Consider the following 19,720-nt stretch of genomic DNA (forward strand, 5'->3'; position numbering starts at 1 on the left):
GGGTGGAGTCACCACATGGGATGGAGTCTGCAGTTCTTTGACTCGCCATTAAGTGCAGTAAACTTCTGAGTTTCTTATAAACTTGGCTGTCTAGATCCTCAGTGCATTAGGTTGGTTACATACGAGTGAAGCTCCAATCAGCAGTGCAGAAAGAGAGGGCTACTCGGTCCACCATGTATCTGCAAGTGCACTAGATTTGCAGCCACAATTCTAATCATGGAACTATGAGTGCTCAATTTAGCGTTATGAACGTGGAATTGCAAAACAGGACCACACATCACAAGCCTGCTCACATGCCATCCCTGGAAGCAAGGAACACTTAACTGTTCCACACAACTCATGGCAGACTGATATGACGCTAGCCTGCAAAAAGACAGTTTGGTTTAGAAACCAAAGCTAATTAAGTTACTGCATGAAGATATGATATGAAATTAACCTGAGATGATCACCAGCTTTGGAGAAGGCTCAATCTGTAGCTCTGACTACCTGAAATGAGGCAAGAAGAAATAAAGGAAATGACCTTTCATCACTTCACATGATCACTTGCTTTTACACGATCAAGAACAAGATAAACAGATGTGTGGATGTTCCATCAGTGTTCTCCAAGATGAGTTCCTTTAGGTTTTTCTGCTAACAATAGGGGGGGAAAAAAGAGAGCAGAGGTACCAACTTTATTTAACTTCAACTTTATTTCTTTATAAACAAGACAAGACACCAAACCTTTTGTTAAACTAGTATACACAGAAAAACGAAGAGTGAAAGAATGCAATCAATCAGAGCAGAAACTTCAGTTCTAACAGGCCATGGTGGTGTAAAGAGGTGAAGAGGAAACAAATCCATTAGATGCTAAAGGCTCCGGAAAGGTCTTGCTAACACAACTATTTAAAGAAAATGAAAATTGCAAATCTCACCATACAAGACCGATCACCCTCGAATTTTTCCAAAAAGAAAACTCCTGTGAAGAAAACACCCTTGACGAAGTGAAAGACGACGAAACAAAAACCATGAACCTTTAAATAAAAGTGAAGAATTTTAATTCCATCATTAGTGAATTTAAAACTGACCAAACCTACACCGTGTAACTAAACCTTTTATACAGAAACTGGTTTAAAAATTTTAATGTCAGTCAGTCTTATTTAATGTGATTATTTTTCTTTCTCCTCACCAATAATGTGTAATTAACAGATATTAGATTACAATAATTAGATGTTAATTAAACGGGAAAAAGCCACAAAATAAATAAATAAATAAATAAACAAAACCCACACACCAAAAAATCCACAGAGAAAGATCCGAAACAGTAACAAATGCTAGAAATGAGGCAGGAGAGTGCTTTAATGATGCGTGAAGTTGGAGATTTCCCAGCATGAATGAGATTCATTAGAACTTTCTAAACATTTACGATTTACAGAAGCCTCAAGAACAGTCGCTCTACACTGAGATCAAAAGCATTCAGAAAGCGACGGAGGTGCAAACATTAAAATAAGCAACGTAAATGAAACAGAAATGCTTTTGTGATTTTAAAAGTGTCTTTTTTTTTCTTTTTCTTTTTTTGTAGGTTTGGTATCACAAAAGCAGAGAAAAGGACAATACAAATAAACCGAGTAATTGTGTTCACACATACACACACATAGTATGCAGCCTTCTATTAGAAGTTTGACCACATGACCATGATTGGACATCACACCGACATGTCACTCAGAGCGGGACCTTCGTATCCAAAAACTGTCACAGCAGAGGTAGAAAGCTGGAGATGTTTCCCCACAATCAGGCATCATTTCCATGAAGACTTTGGTTTCCATGGGTCCTGGTCATAAAGAAGGCACGTTAGGGTGATGGTGAAAAAGGTGAAATACTAAAATGCTGAGCAATGATGATTTTTTTAGGATCAAGGCTCTATCATGTACTGTTAGCAGGAGGTATTTAATGACATGTAGCTAAACACTGCTATATTAGAATTATATTTCATTTTAACATCTACGTAATTTTTCTACCACCATTAATCTTGGTTCTGAATAAAGACCCGTCATGTTGATGCCACCAGAGATGGGGGTCGAACCCAGGTCTCTAGTGGGAGAGCTCGCAATCACCCACCATACAGAGTTTCAGACCCAATTACTGGAGAAAAACAAACCTGGAGCTTTATTAAATAAAATAAATCTTCAAAGACTTCGACAAAGACAGATACGAGAGGGCAGGTGTATATAGGGCAACTAATGAGGGAACATAGGAAACAGGCGGCCGAAAGGTGGGAAACGGAACAATAGGTAAGGTGGAGCAAAGACACATAGGAAACAACAACAAAAACACAGGACAGAGAAACATACCAGGCTATGTAGATACACCCCTCTGGTGGTCTGGTAGGGAAATGTATCAGAAGTTCTGCTGCTCCAGAAGCACCCATGCATGAACAGGCAAGAAGTCAGAACTGGGCGAATGGCATTGCCCATGAAGGAGTGAAGAGCACAGTCAGGTCCAAGTGGGAAGCAAGGGGCACTGCAAAGGCACCAAGGGGTACGCGAGTGACAAGGTGGCAAAGCCAAGGAGCCTGAGAGACGTTCTAAGCTGAGCCAGCGACCCAAGCAATGTCCCCGAGCCGAGCCTAAGGGCAAAACAATGTCCCCAGCCGAGCCTAAGGGCAAAACAACGTCCCCAGCCAAGCCTAAGGGCAAAGCGACGTCTCCAGACGAGCCAAAGGGCAAAGCGACGTCCCCAACCAGGCCAAAGGGCAGAGAGGCGTCCCTTAGCCAAGCCAAAGGGCAGAGAGGCGTCCCCAACTGAGCCAAAGGGCAGAGTGTCATTGGAGCAAAACTCCCTCTGCAGAGCAGAGTAAGAGTTTTTGTATGTCCCAAGCTTGAACGCCCAAGGATGTTTTGAATTAGAGTAGGGTTACTTTGCATTACCTGATTTAAGCCCTCGAGGACATCCTCTGACCACTGTTGACCTTTTCCATGTCGACATCACTCTGCCTTTTGGGCCCACGGGGAGCAATGCTCTGCTTTCTGGTTCCTGTAGAGGAGGATGCCTCGCTTTCCTGCTCTGTGGAGGATGTCCTCTGCTTGTCCTTCCTTATCGGGTATGTTGCCACATAACTTTTGACCTGCGGAAGATTTTACTCTTTTACCCTGTCCAATCAGGAATGTTGCTCTGCTTCCTGTTCCCCCGACACCACCCTGCTTCTAGAGATAGGGATCGAATATCCACCATACAGAGTTTCAGACCCAGTTACAGGAGTAAAACAAACTTGGAGCTTTATTGAATAAAACAAGGAAATCTAGAAGGGGCATTTACCACCTAGGTGACAGAAAATGGTGGAACCAGTGGAGCCGTGTTAGAGGACTGGATGGAGTATGGTGCAGTATGGGGTGTGATGAATATTTTGAGGTCTGTTTTAGGCATTGTAGGAAAGCACCAGTGTTTTAAGTACTTGATGTACAGGTAAGATCAGCAGGTTGTCCAGGGAGATCCTGACATGGGGAAGAATCGCCTGGGGTGATAAGCAGTTTGGTTTTGCTGGGAGTAAGTTTCAGCTGCCATTCAGGATGAGATGACTGCCAGACATGCCAAGATCGTAGCAGAAACAGTAGTGTCTGAAGGAGGGAATGAGTTGAATGTAAGCCACACAGCAGTGGTATGAAACCCTATGAGGATATGACCTCACCAAGAGAGTACTGAGCCTTGTGGGACACCAGTGGAGTGTCTGTATGGAGCAGATTTAGATCCCCTTTATGTTACCTGATTTAATCAACAAGCAAATCATTGCCATGCTGTGCCACAAATTCCTAGACTCTTGAGGATGGACCACAGAGTCTTTGGCTTGATTCATCAATATGTAGCTTCCCAGTGACAACCAAACGTACAGCCTCTGTGGAATGTACCACATTGAAGCCAGACTGGTTAGGATCTTGGAGGTTGTTTTACGCAAGACAACTCTCTTGAATGTGCAAGTGCGTCTGAGCATTTTAGAAAGAAGAGAGAGAAGTGAAACAGTCTTCACTTGCTGATGTCTAAGAAACCCAGAGCAAATAACCCTTGTTTTCTTAAATGCAGTTGAAACATGACCAGATTTTATGGAGCCATTGTTAATAGAAGTGATGAAGACCTTGTGAAATGGTCTGGAACATTGTGAAAGGAACTGGATCAAGTTGCTAGGTAGAAGGATTGCAGGACAAGATGACTTGCAGAATCTCTACTGTTGCTAGATTAGAAGTGTGCTGGTGAAAAAGAAGAATTTTAAATTTAATAATTTTAAAAGAGTAATTTATTATTAATCAAATACCAAACAATAGACAGTTTTAAATGTGGAACACACTCTTACCTTTATTGGGAACACCTTAAAACAGCCAATAATGTGGCTGCAGCACAACACATATAATCACGCACATACAGGTTAAGAACAACAGTTTATGTTCACATCAAACATCAGAATGAGGAAAAGTGTAATCTCTGTGACGTTAACCATGGCATAGTTGTTGTTGCCAGAAGGTATTCTGTGTAAACTCTAGAGACGGCTGTGTGAGATCAGCAGTTTCTGAAACAGCCAGTTTTTCCCCCTTCTGATGTAAAGGTCGAGAACTTCAAATCAGACATGATTTTATCCATTGTGCTGCTGTCAAAATTGGATAACTGCATAAACAAGCAGGTATACAGGGATGGTTGGAAACTATTATTCTATTATTCGCTATTAATCCTGCTTCCAAACAGCATATGGTTTTAGTCTTGTCTACAATGTGCTGACGGACTTTCATTCCAACCAAGCAGAAGCCATACCTGTTCCCACTTGTTTTATCAGCTGATCAATTGACTAATACACATTTGGCACCCACTGGGCAGGAATTCCAGCCTCCAGCCCACTGTGAACAAGACTGAAGACCTCTCTCTTGCAGTATGAAATATTAGGAAAAGGAAAAGTAGTAAGTTCTTACCAGGATGAAAGTCCACCTCTAAAATGGACTACAGAAGTGTCAGCAACGTCTGGACTCCACAATCCACAAAGTTCTAAAATGCACAGGCACATTATTGTACTTTTATATAAACTGTTCTTATAAACCTGTCGGCCTTCACATAAGTTCATGGTAAAGCCTACATTAACCTCAAATTTTTCAAATAACGTCTATAAGCTTTTACTTGAGTGTGTACCCAGGATTGATTCTAGCCTTGTTTGGGAAAGGGGCATCATCATTACACAGACAACTCCCACTCCATGGCAAATCAACTGTACAACAATTTTATACACCACAATTGATGCAACATTATCTTCTTACTCCTAAAATTATTTACATTATTATTTTGTGTTTCCATAATTATCTTTTATTTCACATTGAGCAATTATTTGGTTCAAAAGTCCTGTAGCTGAAAAAAGTTGTTGCTTTTGTTTAGCTCATTATGTTATTTGCAGACAACAACATGCCTATTGCTACAATCATCACCTATTAGGTCTTGTACAAGTCCAAATCAAGTCCAAGACTCTAATAGTAAGGGAAATGATAACTTGAATGCTTTCAGGCCTTGCAAAACAGGTGCTATGGCTGATATACCAGCAGCAGCCTCGGAGGTTGCCGCAGACATGCCCCATCTTTGGGAGGATGACCGAGGCATTAGTCTGGCTCTTCAAACATGCTGAAAAAGTGGGGCTGGCCAACATCACAGTGGACTGTCCACCTGCAGCTGCTATTATAAGGGGAAGACCAGCAAGTGTGCCCAACAGCTTCAGGTCATAAACATGCTGGAGTACCCTCACCTAAAATGAGGTCATTTGAAATGGTTTGGCCACACCCCTGAAAAGAACCATCAGCACTTTCACTTGTTGCTGTTCGTCGAGATTAGGCTCCAATTTGCATCCACCCAAACAACTACAGAGACAGAAGAGCATGTGATTAAGTGATGCTGGAACAGTTCATTCCCAGACTATCCAAGGGTGCGATGGAATGGGTCCAGTTCACTGTCCGGTGTTGTTGGATGGAACACACATGGACACATGGTGGCGTGACCAGGGCAGGTCATTCCTCTCTCTCCTTAACCTCTGATGTTTTCCCGAACTCGCTTCTTGTGTGCGCGCTTGTGCAGAAGTGACAGGGAAAGCCGAGTATTGTTTTCAGGATTAGCATTCCCTAAGGGAAGCAGGAATACTGATCTGGATCCATGACTAGCTGCAGGCCTTCCCAAATCAAGCAGGAATGTACTGTATGTCAATGAGTCCACCATACGCTGAAGCTGGATTCAAAACAAGGCACTGGGAAATGCACAACTGCTGAAGGTGAGGTGTGTACATGGAGATTTCGCTGGTGCCAAGGTTTGATGGGAATTTTTTTTTTTTAATGGACTCTGCATTATCATGATGTGGAATGTGCAAGGATGGGTATGTTGGGTGATGTAGATCTTCACTCTGGAGCTTTACAAATTAGTGAAGTGGATGTCCGATTCTGTGATACGCTCTGACCCCATCTGATTATGAAGGTCGAAGTATGTTATGGTCACTAAACTGCTGGATGTCTTGGTGTTACTCTGAAGATAATGTACGCTTCATAAGCAACAGAAGTAGTTTTGAGGGCAAAGGTGGCCTTTTAGCATGAATTCCTCTCATGAAGGTGCTGCTCTCATTTCCTGCAGCAGAGCTCAGTCTCAGAACAGTCTTAGTTAATTGGTTAAACAGTTTAGAGCTGAGGTCAGGGAGCAGACATGTGAGCTAAACTGACTGTTTAATAGAAATCTGGATTAGATCAAATATGTATTCAGCCCTAAATGAAGCTAGACACTTCACATTAACCTTCACTGGTTCACCGTCTGACCACACAGAACTCTATTAGATGAATGCTGAGAGTCAACAATACAAAATTTGGGTTTGAGATCAAAAGATAAATATGAGATGATGGATCAGAAGCTTCCATTTCCTGATGTTTACAGCGTTAAACAACGTAAAAGATGTTTCTTTTGGTGGCAGACCAACCACTTTTTAGATGAAAAGTACTGGAACAAAGTAAATTAAAGTACGACACTTAACTACATAAATCCAGCTACTGGCTGACGAACTCTTGATTTTTTCTTTTGTAATGCTTTTCCAGGCTACTACCACCATGACTTCCATCATCATTTAAATCATGAAAACCTCCTTTTCACACACTTTGACATTTCCATCACATTGGGAAAGGTTAATCTTGGGTACACAGCTTTTGTGGCATATCTTTGAATTCTTTGCAAATTCTAGAACAGGCCATTTGTGTCTTAATGCAGTTGAGTGTTTTGCATCTTGAGTGGTATGGCCTTCATATTTCTGGTAAACTGTGATACCTTGCCTTGTCCCTGCCTTCCCTGCCCTGTAGTAGAGTTGTCAATGATGTTTGTGTGTCTTTACAGCTCTCACTATCTTTCTGCTCCTGTTTTTCTTGACCGACCTGTTCAATGACATAGGATCACCTTCATAGTACAGTAATAAAATCGCTGCAAGTGTGAATGTAGCTTTACAGTGCAGCCGGCTAAACGGAAAAAGCCTTGTGCTTCAGCCACAACCCAATATTTAATTATTCATGTTTAAAATCTGCAGATGGAAACTACTCTTGCTGTATTGAAAACGTTAATATACGATGAAGGACTTTTCTTTTGCTTCTTCGGTTGAAATAAGAACAAATCAAACTGACCTGATTCATAAACCTGGTCCTCTGGTCACCACACCACTGTTGCAGGGAATACTGGCACAAAATAAGCAGAAATGTTAATTTCTTAACCATTACATACTGTCCTAAAGATTGTGTTTTCTCTTGTTATGGGGTATGGCAAACAGGTCTCAGTGTAGTGTACATGGTCTAATGTACATTTGAAACGGTGCCATTTTGCTCCACTATGTACTCCTGTCTGAGCCATGCACACCTTCTGACCAATCAGATTTGAGTATTCAGCTGCACTGTGGTATAAACGGTTATAAAGCATAGTAAACTCCTGTACAGAGAACATGAACAACAAGCTCTGAATTAGGACAAGAAAATTAATTATTAATCACGTCTATACACCGCTGATTGATCTAACACACACTACATGTGCTATGCATAACCACAATCATTTGCATAAAAACACCCCCAAATTACCACTACATGGGGGTAAACTATTTCCCTTTATTAAAGAAAAAATAAGCTTTATGAGGCATGAACTTCAGTGAAGTAGAGCTACTATTACACAAACTAGAGAAAAACAAAACTTGGTTTGTCAAAACTTATTATTTTTAATTATAAAACTTTTAAAAGATCATGTGTAGGCTTTCATGTACGCACCCTACTGCCCCAGTTACATTTGGTAATGGCAGAAAAATTTATCATTTTTGTGGTCAGTTTGGAAATATTATGCAGTTTGAGCGATATAAATGAAGGTATGTGTTGGATTTGACGTGTAGTTGGTTGGGAAGCACCAGACCAATTTGTCTTTGAGAACTGCTCATGATAAATAGAGATAAACATCATTGAGATCAATTAAAATTACACTGGCCGAACAAAGTGAACTGATAAGTTCTGACTCTCAGCCTTAAAACACACTCTTTCACCTACAAAGCCTGGTATATTTCAATCTCCAAGCAAGGAATCCCAATCAATCTTTAGCTTTTTATACAATTTTATACAAAACATCAGTCATTTCTCTCATTTAAGCTAACATGACTGAGTGGAAAGGAAGGAAGGAAGCCTATAATAATCAGCTGACCCTCTTTTACACTTCTAATACTAATTCTCAGTAAATACACATCCAAAAACAAAAAAACTTGATAAATCTCAGTGCAAAATACCTTATTTCTGCTTATTTCTATTATTAGTGAAAGAATATTCACTTTAGATCATTACTTCAGATGTACCCAAGACATAGGTCTTAGTATGAAAGCTATGGTGAAAAAAAATGGTGAACCCTGGATGTGGATTACTATTATCAAGTCATGCCCCAAGATACACCGATCAGCCATAACATTACACTGTCAGGTGAAGTGAATGACACTAATGATGTGGGTGGGATATATTAAGCATCCTTTGGTCCTCAAAGTTGATGTGTTAGAAGCAGGAAAAATGGACAAGAGTAAGGATTTGAGTGAGTTTGACCAAAAGGGCTAGACCACTGGATCAGAGCATCTCCAAAACTGCAGCTCTTGTGGGGTGTTCCCAGTCTGCAGTGGTCAGTATCTATCAAAAGTGGTCCAAGGAAGGAACAGTGGTGAACCGGCGACAGGGTCATGGGTGGCCAAGGCTTATTGATGCATGCGGGGAGCGAAGGCTGGCCCATGTGATCCGATCCAACAGACGAGCTACTGTTGATCAAACTGCTGAAGTAGTAGTTAATGCTGGTTCTGATAGAAAAGTGTCAGAATACACAGTGCAGGACAGGTCAGGGATGTTTTGGCAGCAAAAGGGGGACCAACACAATATTAGGCAGGTGGTCATAATGTTATGCCTGATCTGTGTATTTTAAGTACTGTATAACTTAGCTGACAAATGTGTAGTTTATATATTGAAATTTGTGCCATTAAAAACCTGCTTCAGTTTTTAGTTTGTGATAAAACCAACATTCGTATCCATTCAAAATATGCTGAATGCTACTGCTTACATATATTTCAAAAACACACTGATAAACAAACGTGATTACTCTGGAGTGTTGTCCAGCACTAAAAACAGGAATGTCTGAAGAAATGTCAGATACTAAACAGTTGTGTAGAAGTCGTGACTGCATACCGGGTAGGCGTAGGATGGCGGTGTATAATTCATCGGCACTTGTGGGATCATTACTCCTGGAAAATTTGGGTAAGAATATGGCTAGAGGGAGAAAACAAAAAACCCAAGTCAAAGGTACACACTTGCATCTTTTTCCCTAGCAAATACAACACAACTAAGCAACACTGATCTTATTTACAGTACACAGCCTGTTTATTTTCTAATTTAAAACTCAAAGTTTCTAAAACACTAAAATCTTTGCTTTAAGAAATCATATATCAGCTATTGCACTGAATTGGGTACAGTATAAAGGCTCATGTTTAAAAGCAGTGTGAAAGACATGAGTGTGCAAATAAGATGTACCTGTAGGTACTGCGCTCCTCCGCCGAGCACAGTGGGTGGAACCAGGCTGGGAGGGCAGCAGGTACAGTAGACGCAGGGGGAGGGGCTTACCCATTGTGATGGACCAATCAGAGGTGACTGGACAGAATCTATATTATGAGAACATGTATTAATCATACAAAGCTTCTCCAGAACTACAGCGTATGAACATTTCAGTCGATAAAACTTGCATCATCTATTAACCTCGGCCAAACAGGCACATATAAGAAACAGAAAATCTGCATACATCGTCTCAGGGCTTATAAATAAACGTACATGTACATTATTTAGGTGTCCAAAGAGTTAATGTCTTTATATACGCATTTTATTCAGACGTTATTTATTAAATTGCTTATTTATTTCAAATATGTTCCATATAGACCTGTATGTGTGATTATTTTAGACCTATAAGTACCATATAGACCTGTATGTGTGATGTGACTATACGACATTAAAACATCCAGTGAAGGTGGCAGCAGGGTCTTGATGTGCCTCATGACAAGCCTCTCAAAGCAATGGGTGTGAATGTGATGGAAGGATAGTCATTGTGACAGGAAACTGTACACTTCTACAGCATGGGGACGAGGGTAGTGGTCTTGAGGCACGTTGGAACAACGGCACTGTTCAGGGAATGTTGAAGATGGCAGTGAAGACATCCGCTAGCTACTGTGCAAAATTCCGGAGCACTTTGCCAGGAATACTGTGGACTTCCATGGGTTAACTCTGCAAAGAGTTCTCCTCTCATTAGCCGTGGTTAGACGGGAGACGGGATGATCTTCCTTGCCGCCGCATTATTCTGCACCTCAAACTAAGCGCAGAAGTCATTTAGCACATCTGGAAGAGCACTGTAACAGGCAGGTGAAGTTGTCCTGTAGTTACTGATCACTTGGATGCCCTGCCACATGGCTGTGGATTCTCTGGTTCTGTGCGCAGCTTTGCCTCTCTGATTGCTCTGTACAGTTTGGCCCTTGCTGTTCTTAGGGCCGTCTCGTCCCCTGCTCTGAAGGCGGAGTCACTGGACTTCAGCAGCACACGCACTTTGCGGTCATCCACAGCTTCCGATGACCGCAAAGACGACCAAGTAAGAGCATTTCCAAAACAACAGGCCTTGTGGCTTGTTCCCAGTGTGCAGTGGTTACCTACCAAAAGTTCTCCACGGAAGAACAACTGGTGAAGCGGAAAGGGTCAGACACCTAAGACTCATTGATGCACATGGGGAGTGAGGGCTAGACCATCTGGTCTGATCCCACAGAAAAGCAACTGTAGTACAATCTGCTGTAAAGTGAATGCTGACTGATGGAAAGGAGTCAGATCACACAGAGCATCACAGCTTGTTATTTATGGAGCTGCAGAGTGACCATGCAAAATTCCTGAACACTACCCAAAGCTGGACTGAAGCAATGTAAGGATGCCTGGTCTGATGAATCGTGTTTATTTTTAGATTATGTGAATAGCCAGATGTGTGCGCATCACACCTGGGAAAAAGATGGAGCCAGGATGCACTGTGGGAAGGTGAGCTGGTGGAGGATGTTTGATGCACTGGGCAACGTTCTACTGAGAAATTTAGGGTAACGGCATTCATGTGAATGTTTTGACACCTACCTACCTAAACATTCTTTCAGACCCAGTAAACCCCTTCATGATATTGATTTTCTCAAATGGCAGTGTCCTCTTTCAGCAAGATAATTCACTCTGCCACACTGACTAATGGACTGATTAACAGATCAATCCACCTGACTAATGGATAGTGTGTGTGTAAGTTTATAACATACAGTGTACAAACACTTAACACTGAAACTCACTCATTTTTGAACAACTCCACAGATATATTAACAAACTGTAGTCTACATTTTTTCCACCAATGTTTAGAGACGGACTTTCGAATCCTGAGCTTGATGTTCTTAAGCTAATAGCATGTGAGGCTCTTTAGATGTGAAGCATTATTAGATTATGAGCAAAAAATAGTTAGTTATATAACAAAGTAATTTTCTGGATCTGTAACCATAAAAAAAACAATCGCTGTATCATACACCAACCTCATCTGTCAAAATGGGCTTTTGGTTTGTTTTTGGAGTAGCTTTACGTTAAAGACAGGACAAACCTGGAAAACCTGACTCACGAGAACTCCGCTCCTTCATGATGGCTGGACCCAGTTTGAGTTTCTTTCCTTTAAAAGTGACCTGTTGCTGGGAAGAAGAGATGTCATGTTATACTTTATAAACTCCTGTAGGTGTAATGATTATAACGTTTAACTGTAACCTCCTTACTTCAGAGATGGTCTGGATATCCACGTCCTCGCTGAAGTAAACAAACCCATAACTACAGAGGGGGAGAAACAAAAACAGCATCAGTAATAGTGGTGTTTTCCTCACTTTATGGAAATTCTGAGTTTACCCACAAGAAAATATTTCAATAAATATAAACAAAGGTTTAAAAAAAACGAACAGTGGAGTAAAAAGGTAAATTTATGGGCTAAATTATAAAAATTAGACTGTTTTTGCTGTAACAGGAAATGTGAAATGTTCAGAACTCAATACTGTTCATTTTTGTCTGACATCACTGCAAAAAAGGGAAGAGGGAGGAAGGAAGGAAAAGAATAAAGAAGAGAAGGAGAAAAGGAAAGGAAAGGGAGGAAGGAAGGAAGGAAGGAAGGCAATAAGAAAGAAAGAAAGAAAGAAAGAAAGAAAGAAAGAAAGAAAGAAAGAAAGAAAGACAGACAGAAAGAAAGAAAAAGACAAAAAAGAAAGACAAAAAAGAAAGAAAGAACGAACAAAAAAAGAAAGACAAAAAAGAAAGAAAGAACGAACAAAGAAAGACAGACAAAAAAGAAAGACAGACAGACAGACAGAAAGAAAGAAAGAAAGAAAGAAAGAAAGACAAAAAAGAAAGACAGACAGAAAGAAAGAAAGCCAGACAAAAGACAGACAGAAAGAAAGAAAGAACGAACGAACAAAGAAAGACAGACAAAAAAGAAAGAAAGAAAGAAAGAAAGAACAAAGAAAGAGACAAAAAAGAAAGACAGACAGACAGACAAAAAGAAAGACAGACAAAGAAAAAACGAAAGAAAGATAGAAAGAAAAAGAGACAGAAAGGACAAACAGAAAGACAAAAAAAGACAGAATGACAGGCAGAAAGACAAAAAACCCAAAACTGAAAGATAGAAAGAAAGACAAAGACAGATCACTGATAAAAATATATAAAATCATTATATGAATAAACACTTTGTCTAGAACATCCTGTATGTATTTGTGTCTTCTTGTTTAGTTCTCCTCCTCTAGCTGGCTCAATTAAAGGGGACGTCTTAACGAATGGAGCTGCAAAAGAAACTCTTCTTCAAATCGATATGAGAAACATCACTAATAGAAAACTTTTTATAGTTTGAAACATTACTGAGAATTGAGGCTCATGAACGTATTGGAGTAACACTATAGTCTGGATCCCACCACACTGACAGGGATCATCTCACATCAACACAATGATCATGGGTTTGCTCCTTTTGTGTTGTTCAAAGCTGGATTTGACAAAAGAAAGATCATTTCAAACAAACCTCCAGAGATTTTAATATTTTATTCAAATTTGAATAAAAAAATCCATTTGTATTTTTAGAAATGCCAAAAGATTCTGTAATGAAGGAGAGAGAGGAGCTCCAGATCTGCTCAGAAGACACAGCAGTGGAAAGCTTTCCAGATGTTTGTTGACCTGAAAGACACGAGAGTAAATAACAAAGTGACCACACAGGAAGTACTGACGTCAGCATGAGGTTTACATAACTGCTGCCAGCATTTATACTTAAGTTTGATTGATCGGATATAAAAAGGAAAGGACAGGACAGGACAGGACAGGACAGGACAGGACAGGACAGGACAGGACAGGGAAGGGAAGGGAAGGGAAGGATAGGATAGGATAGGATAGGGAAGGATAGGGAAGGATAGGATAGGGAAGGATAGGGAAGGATAGGACAGGATAGGATAGGAAAGGAAGCAAAAGGATTGGAAAGGAACTTTTTAACGCGTTATCGTTTTTGAAAGCCACCGTTTTCACAGTGGACACACCATCTCGGTGTGTCCGTTGTCCCAAAACGGACAGAAGAATATGTGTTTTTAAACACAAAACGTATTAGTGTGGACATGGCTGTAGACCAGGGTTCCTCAAATCTTTCCCTGGAGGGCCAATCCACTGCAGAGTTTAGCTACAACCCTGATCAAACTCCTCTACCTGTGACTTTCTAATGATCCTGAAGACACTGATTAGCATGCTCAGGTGTGTTTATTTAAGGTTCAAGCTAAACTCTGCAGGAAAGTGGATCTCGTGGGCCAGATTTGAGGATCCCTGCTATAGACTGATGGCCAGAAAAAGTCAATGTAATCAATTTTATATAAAATCTAACACAATGTGCAAAAACTGAAGGAGGGTGAATAAACTGCTCTCTCATTCCTATGAAGGGTGCCAATATTTCTGGAGGTAACCGTGCAGGCTTCATTTATACTACTTCAGAATAAAACTGAATGCACTGGATAAAATAAATATGTAATTAATGTTTCAGGTCCGTTTATCATCATCATCATCATCATCATCATCATCATCATTATTATTATTATTATTATTCTAAACCACCTTCACGAGGGAATTTCCTAACAATCCAAGCACCTTCTCCTAAATCCTGAATACAGAAACAATTCCATTTCAGCAAAAATATTTAAAAATGCATTTTGATTTGGAAAAAAAATGTATAATTAAATATCACATCTGGACAACATGTTACTCAACACCATTACTGGTCACTATCTGCCTTCTTTATGAGCTCAGGGAAGCTCCTTTGGAATAAATGATAAATTATAAACTCTCTCACCTGATAGGACTTCCACAACTCTGCTGCCCATGACCCAAAAATCCTGCAGCACAAAACACATCAAAAATATCATTTCTCATCTTAAGGTCATCTTTGAGGAACATTACAATGGCTGATTACTTGACGTTACCTTTTGATGAACTGTTGACCTACACTGGTCTTCTCACTTCTTCCTGAACCTTGCAGCTGTTCAACCCTCACCACAGACCGATCCTCGCCGTGTGTCAGCAGCTTAGCGGTGCAGTAAATAGTTGGATTTACACGAAACATGGTTTCTACTGATAAACTACACAACCAAATATACCTTATATGTGCAGAGCAGTTCATACACACACACTCTGGCTTACTGCCATTTCCTGAAACTAGACAGTTTGGCACTGACCCTTCTGATTAACACAGAGTGTGTCTGGTGTGTTAAACCGAGTCTGACACAATATAAGGAGCAGTTCACATCTCTCTGGTTAGTAGCAGTAGATCAAACGGAAGCTGGATGATGGATGGGAATCGGTGACCAAAAAAATGAATGAAAAGATTTTCCTGACAAATGATTCTTGGTGGCAATCACTGCTGCTGGAGCTAGATCTGTGACTGTGGTCAGTCCGTGACCCAGAGGACTGCTGTGGATAGAACCACTTGGAGACTATCACGCCAACTCTGAACTGCTGATGTGATGGTCAACTTTCAGCAGGAAGGAATTAGTGCTAAGTCTATAATGAACTCAGAAGCTACACTGACCGATTAGTTCCTCAGGAGCTCTTGGTTGCTGTTGTAGAAAGGGCAGTTACATTATTTACTGTCCAGTGTTACCCAAATGAGGATGAGGTTCCCTTCTGAGCCTGGTTCCTCTCAAGGTTTCTTCCTCAGATCATCTCAGGAAGTTTTTTTCCTCACCACCGTCGCCTCAGGCTTCTCATTAGGGATAAAAGGTAACTTTAAACTTTATTTTTTCTCTACTTCTGTAAAGCTGCTTTGAGACAATGTCCATTGTTAAAAGCGCTATACAAATAAATTAAATTGATTGTCTCCTACAATACACTCGCTTCATCTCCATAAACACACGTCTCAACACAGCTGTAGAAAAGAGATTACTACAGGATCATTAAGATAGATGGATGAAGGAAAGAATGAATGATGGCTTTGTTTACATCTATGAAAAGCAAGAAAGAAAGAAATGAAGAAAGGGCTGACTCTTTGTGAAGGACATCACTGTGTGTGTGAGTGTGTGTTGCATGTGTACTCATCATTTCCCTAAAAAGGTTAATGAGCTGTTCATGTGCTGGAATAAATAAAATAATAAAAACATATAAACTACCACACACCCCCCAAACATTCAGGTCTTTAAAAAAAATTAGATGATGATATTTTGAATCATAATACGTAAATTTTTCAGGACATCAAATGGTTTAAAAAAATTCAGGATTCTGGTAAAAATTAAACTTGTATTTTTTATGGTAGTAATGTACACTAAATTACCAAAAGTTTTGGGACACCCCTCCAAATCACTGAATTCAGGGGTTGGACTTGGCCTCTTAGTTCCAGTGAAAGGAACTCTTAATGCTTCAAGACATTTTGGACAATTTCATGCTCTTTGTGGGAACAGTTTGGGGATGACCCCTTCCTGTTCCAACATGATTGCACACCAGTGACCAAAGCAAGGTCCATAAAGACATGGATGAGTGAGTTTGGTGTGGAGGAACTTCACAGAGTCCTGACCTCAACCCCATAGAACACCTTTGGGATGAATTAGAGCAGAGACTGCGAGCCAGACCTTCTCGTCCATCAGTGCCTGACCTCACAAATGCGATTCTCGAGGAATGGTCAAAAATTCCCATAAACACACTCCTAAACCTTGTGGAAAGTTGAAGCTGTTATAGCTGCAAAGGGGCGGGACAACTCCATATTACATTCATGTGCATGTAAAGCCAGACATCCCAAAACTTTTCGCAATATAGTGTATGTAAAGATATGAGAGATGTACTTTTAACCATATAAAGTAGAGCTGGGCGATTAATCGTTATTATTATCGATTAATTCGAATTTATGGTTTATGTCGATGTTGAAAAAACGAAAATCGATTTTCCGATTTTACTTTGGTTAGTCAGAGCAAGCTTCCATAGTTCTGCGACGCAAAGAGCTTGTTTCTGAGAGGCGCGGTTTCTTCAGTCGGATTGAAGAACGCGCTGAAAGACGGGGAGGAGCCAAAAGTCTGCCGCAGTTTTCAAATGAAATTTAAAGGGGACTGAAGCGATCACGGATTTGTGTCGAGTTTATGGAAAATCGCAGAATTCTTAGGGTGGCTGAATAGAAATGTTAAAAATGGCCTAGCGACGAAAACGGCGGCAGACTTCGGCTCCTCCCCGTCTTTCAGCGCGTTCTTCAATCCGACTGAAGAAACTGCGGCGCCGGAGAGTGAGGATCAGAGGACAAGTGAGTGTGTGCGTGATCAGGAAGCCTCGTATTTGTATTGTTCAGTACTCAAATGTTATAATCTATGCAATACAGTGGAATGCTGCAATAAGTTTACCATCCTACCCTGTTAGTCAAACCTTTATTTTATTTTATTTATTTATATTTTTTACTATTATACCCTCACTGGGGGCAGAGCCCCCCTTAAATGAAAATCCTAGACTTGCCCCTGATTTTGCCCATATACACAGATGTAAAATGCTGTCTGGCAGCTGTTAGCGTGTTAGTTGCGTGTTGGTTTTATTTAGCGTGTTAGTTGCGTGTTGGTTTTATTTAGCGTGTTAGTTGCGTGTTGGTTTTATTTAGCGTGTTAGTTGCGTGTTGGTTTTATTTAGCGTGTTAGTTGCGTGTTGGTTTTATTTAGCGTGTTAGTTGCGTGTTGGTTTTATTTAGCGTGTTAGTTGCGTGTTGGTTTTATTTAGCGTGTTAGTTGAATGTTGAACTGATTTACAAAATTGTTTTTCTTCAGGGATTTTTTTTTCAGGTGACAATTACTTATTTTATAAAAAGTGATCTAAGTCTGCAGTTTGCACTTTACAAATCCCTCATATTTTGTTAAATCACTTTATTTTACTAGAATAATTAGAACTTGTAAAGACTGGTGAAAGTTTGCATTTTATAAATCCCCAAAAAAGGTTTTTATGTTGTATTGATTGTTGTTTTTCTAAAATAACAAAAAAAAAAAAAAAAAACTTGTTAGCAAAAGTAATTTTGCACTTTTAGTCCAAATTAGCAGTTCATATGTTTGGTTATATTGTTTATGCTCAAATAAAAAAAAAATCTATTCTACAGTCTCTAGTGTTTTATTCATTTTTTTTTTTTTTTTTTGAAAAATAATCGTTTTAAAATCGAATTTTGTTTTTAAAAAAATCGGAGATTCGATTTTTTGGCCATATCGCCACAGTTTTAATATAAAGTAACAATTTTTGTGTTGCAATACTAGTAAACAAGCAATATCTTGCGAAATAACACAGAAAGTGGTCCTGCATGAGATATTTTGTCTGGTTCCTCACCCTTTACAGATGCCACCGCGGTAGGTGATGATCTTAACCTCCTTCACGGTACCGAACCGAGCAAAGAAGTCTCGAATCTCGTTCTCTTCAACCTGCACCGAGGAGAAACGGCATCAAACCCGTCTGTTTCGCTCCAGAAGAAAAAACAACGGACTCACTGACCCACCTTCATGTCAATGCCTCCGACAAAAAGCGTGTTAGGGGTCATTTTGCCCTCAGGTAAGATGAAGCCGTTGGACATCGTCATGCCGTGGCGCTGCTTCTGGAGATCCTGACAGGAAACATCACCGTTAATCACGAGGGCCTGAACGCTAACGAATATAACTTCATGAAGTAACAAAGTACGTTTCGTGCGAACAACCGTGAACCTAGGCAGCATTTCTTTATCTAAAAAGCGCTAGAACACGATTTGTTGGACTTCTTTTGGTAATAAAATTCTCAATCACTCCGCTAGCTAGCTAAATGTTAAGCTAAGCTAAGTTGATCCAGAGAGCTTAGTTGATTAGCTCGCGCACGCGGATGCTACACGTTACGGTCTGTGTGACAGGACCTCTCAAACAGCGGACCTTGTCCGATCAAATCTAATATATATCAGGGTCAGATTTATTCTTTAATCTCAAATTAACCACCATTATAGAAATATTAACCGGACCTATGCACTTTACAAGAAATTCGTTAGCTGAAATAGTTAGCATATCGGCACGAGAACCGTGACGACTGCACGAGCCATGACTTGATTCAACATCTTCATTAAGGCAACTAATAATAATAATAATAATAATAATGTCCGACGCGTCAATTAAAATTATTATTAATTCATGCGTGAAGTTTGTTAAGCATCGTATAACGAAGTTAGCTTGAAAAAGACAAGTCAGGGCGCGTGCGCGATTTCTCTCACAGAAGTCAAAAATAAAAAACAACTCACTAAAAATGATTTCTTTTTCTTTTTTTACCGATGCAGACGGTAAATATTTGCATTGCAGGTGGAATTTATTTTACTCACCATGTCTAAAACCTTTAAAATAACTGAATAAATTAATGTCCGCCCAAATTTCCCTCCCGTTTCTGTCAAGCGTCGTGACAAAATGGAGGACAGAAAGGCCACGCCCACACCTGAGCACTAATTGGAAACAAACAAACAAACAAAAAAAATACGCACGCGACGCCTCAGTATTACAACCATTCAGAATTTTGTTTTTTAATTGGACAATATTCTAACAGATTTAATTTCATGCATATCATCATCCCAACAGAGTAATTCGCAATTAAGCCTAAAAGAGGAAAAAAAAAAAAATTAAAGGCTTAAGTGCATGCAGTTCAGTGCTTCGGATTCAGCA

At 40.1% G+C, this 19,720-nt stretch overlaps 1 protein-coding gene across 1 annotated transcript; it reads right to left on the reverse strand.

The window, feature by feature from the left end:
• Positions 1-716: 716 nt before the first annotated feature.
• Positions 717-19,480, reverse strand: dazl (deleted in azoospermia-like). The gene is made up of 10 exons (XM_058404906.1): positions 19,387-19,480; positions 18,550-18,654; positions 18,384-18,475; positions 12,323-12,374; positions 12,157-12,241; positions 10,038-10,165; positions 9,696-9,776; positions 7,635-7,685; positions 4,926-4,998; positions 717-1,807 (listed from the first exon to the last, which is right to left on the reverse strand). Exons 1-9 carry the CDS (start codon positions 19,387-19,389, stop codon positions 4,954-4,956), a joined length of 642 nt encoding a protein of 213 aa, XP_058260889.1. The 5' UTR covers positions 19,390-19,480; the 3' UTR covers positions 717-1,807; positions 4,926-4,953.
• Positions 19,481-19,720: the final 240 nt, after the last annotated feature.

Source organism: Hemibagrus wyckioides, linkage group LG12 (genome assembly GCF_019097595.1).
Source record: "Hemibagrus wyckioides isolate EC202008001 linkage group LG12, SWU_Hwy_1.0, whole genome shotgun sequence".
Lineage (NCBI taxonomy): Eukaryota > Metazoa > Chordata > Actinopteri > Siluriformes > Bagridae > Hemibagrus > Hemibagrus wyckioides.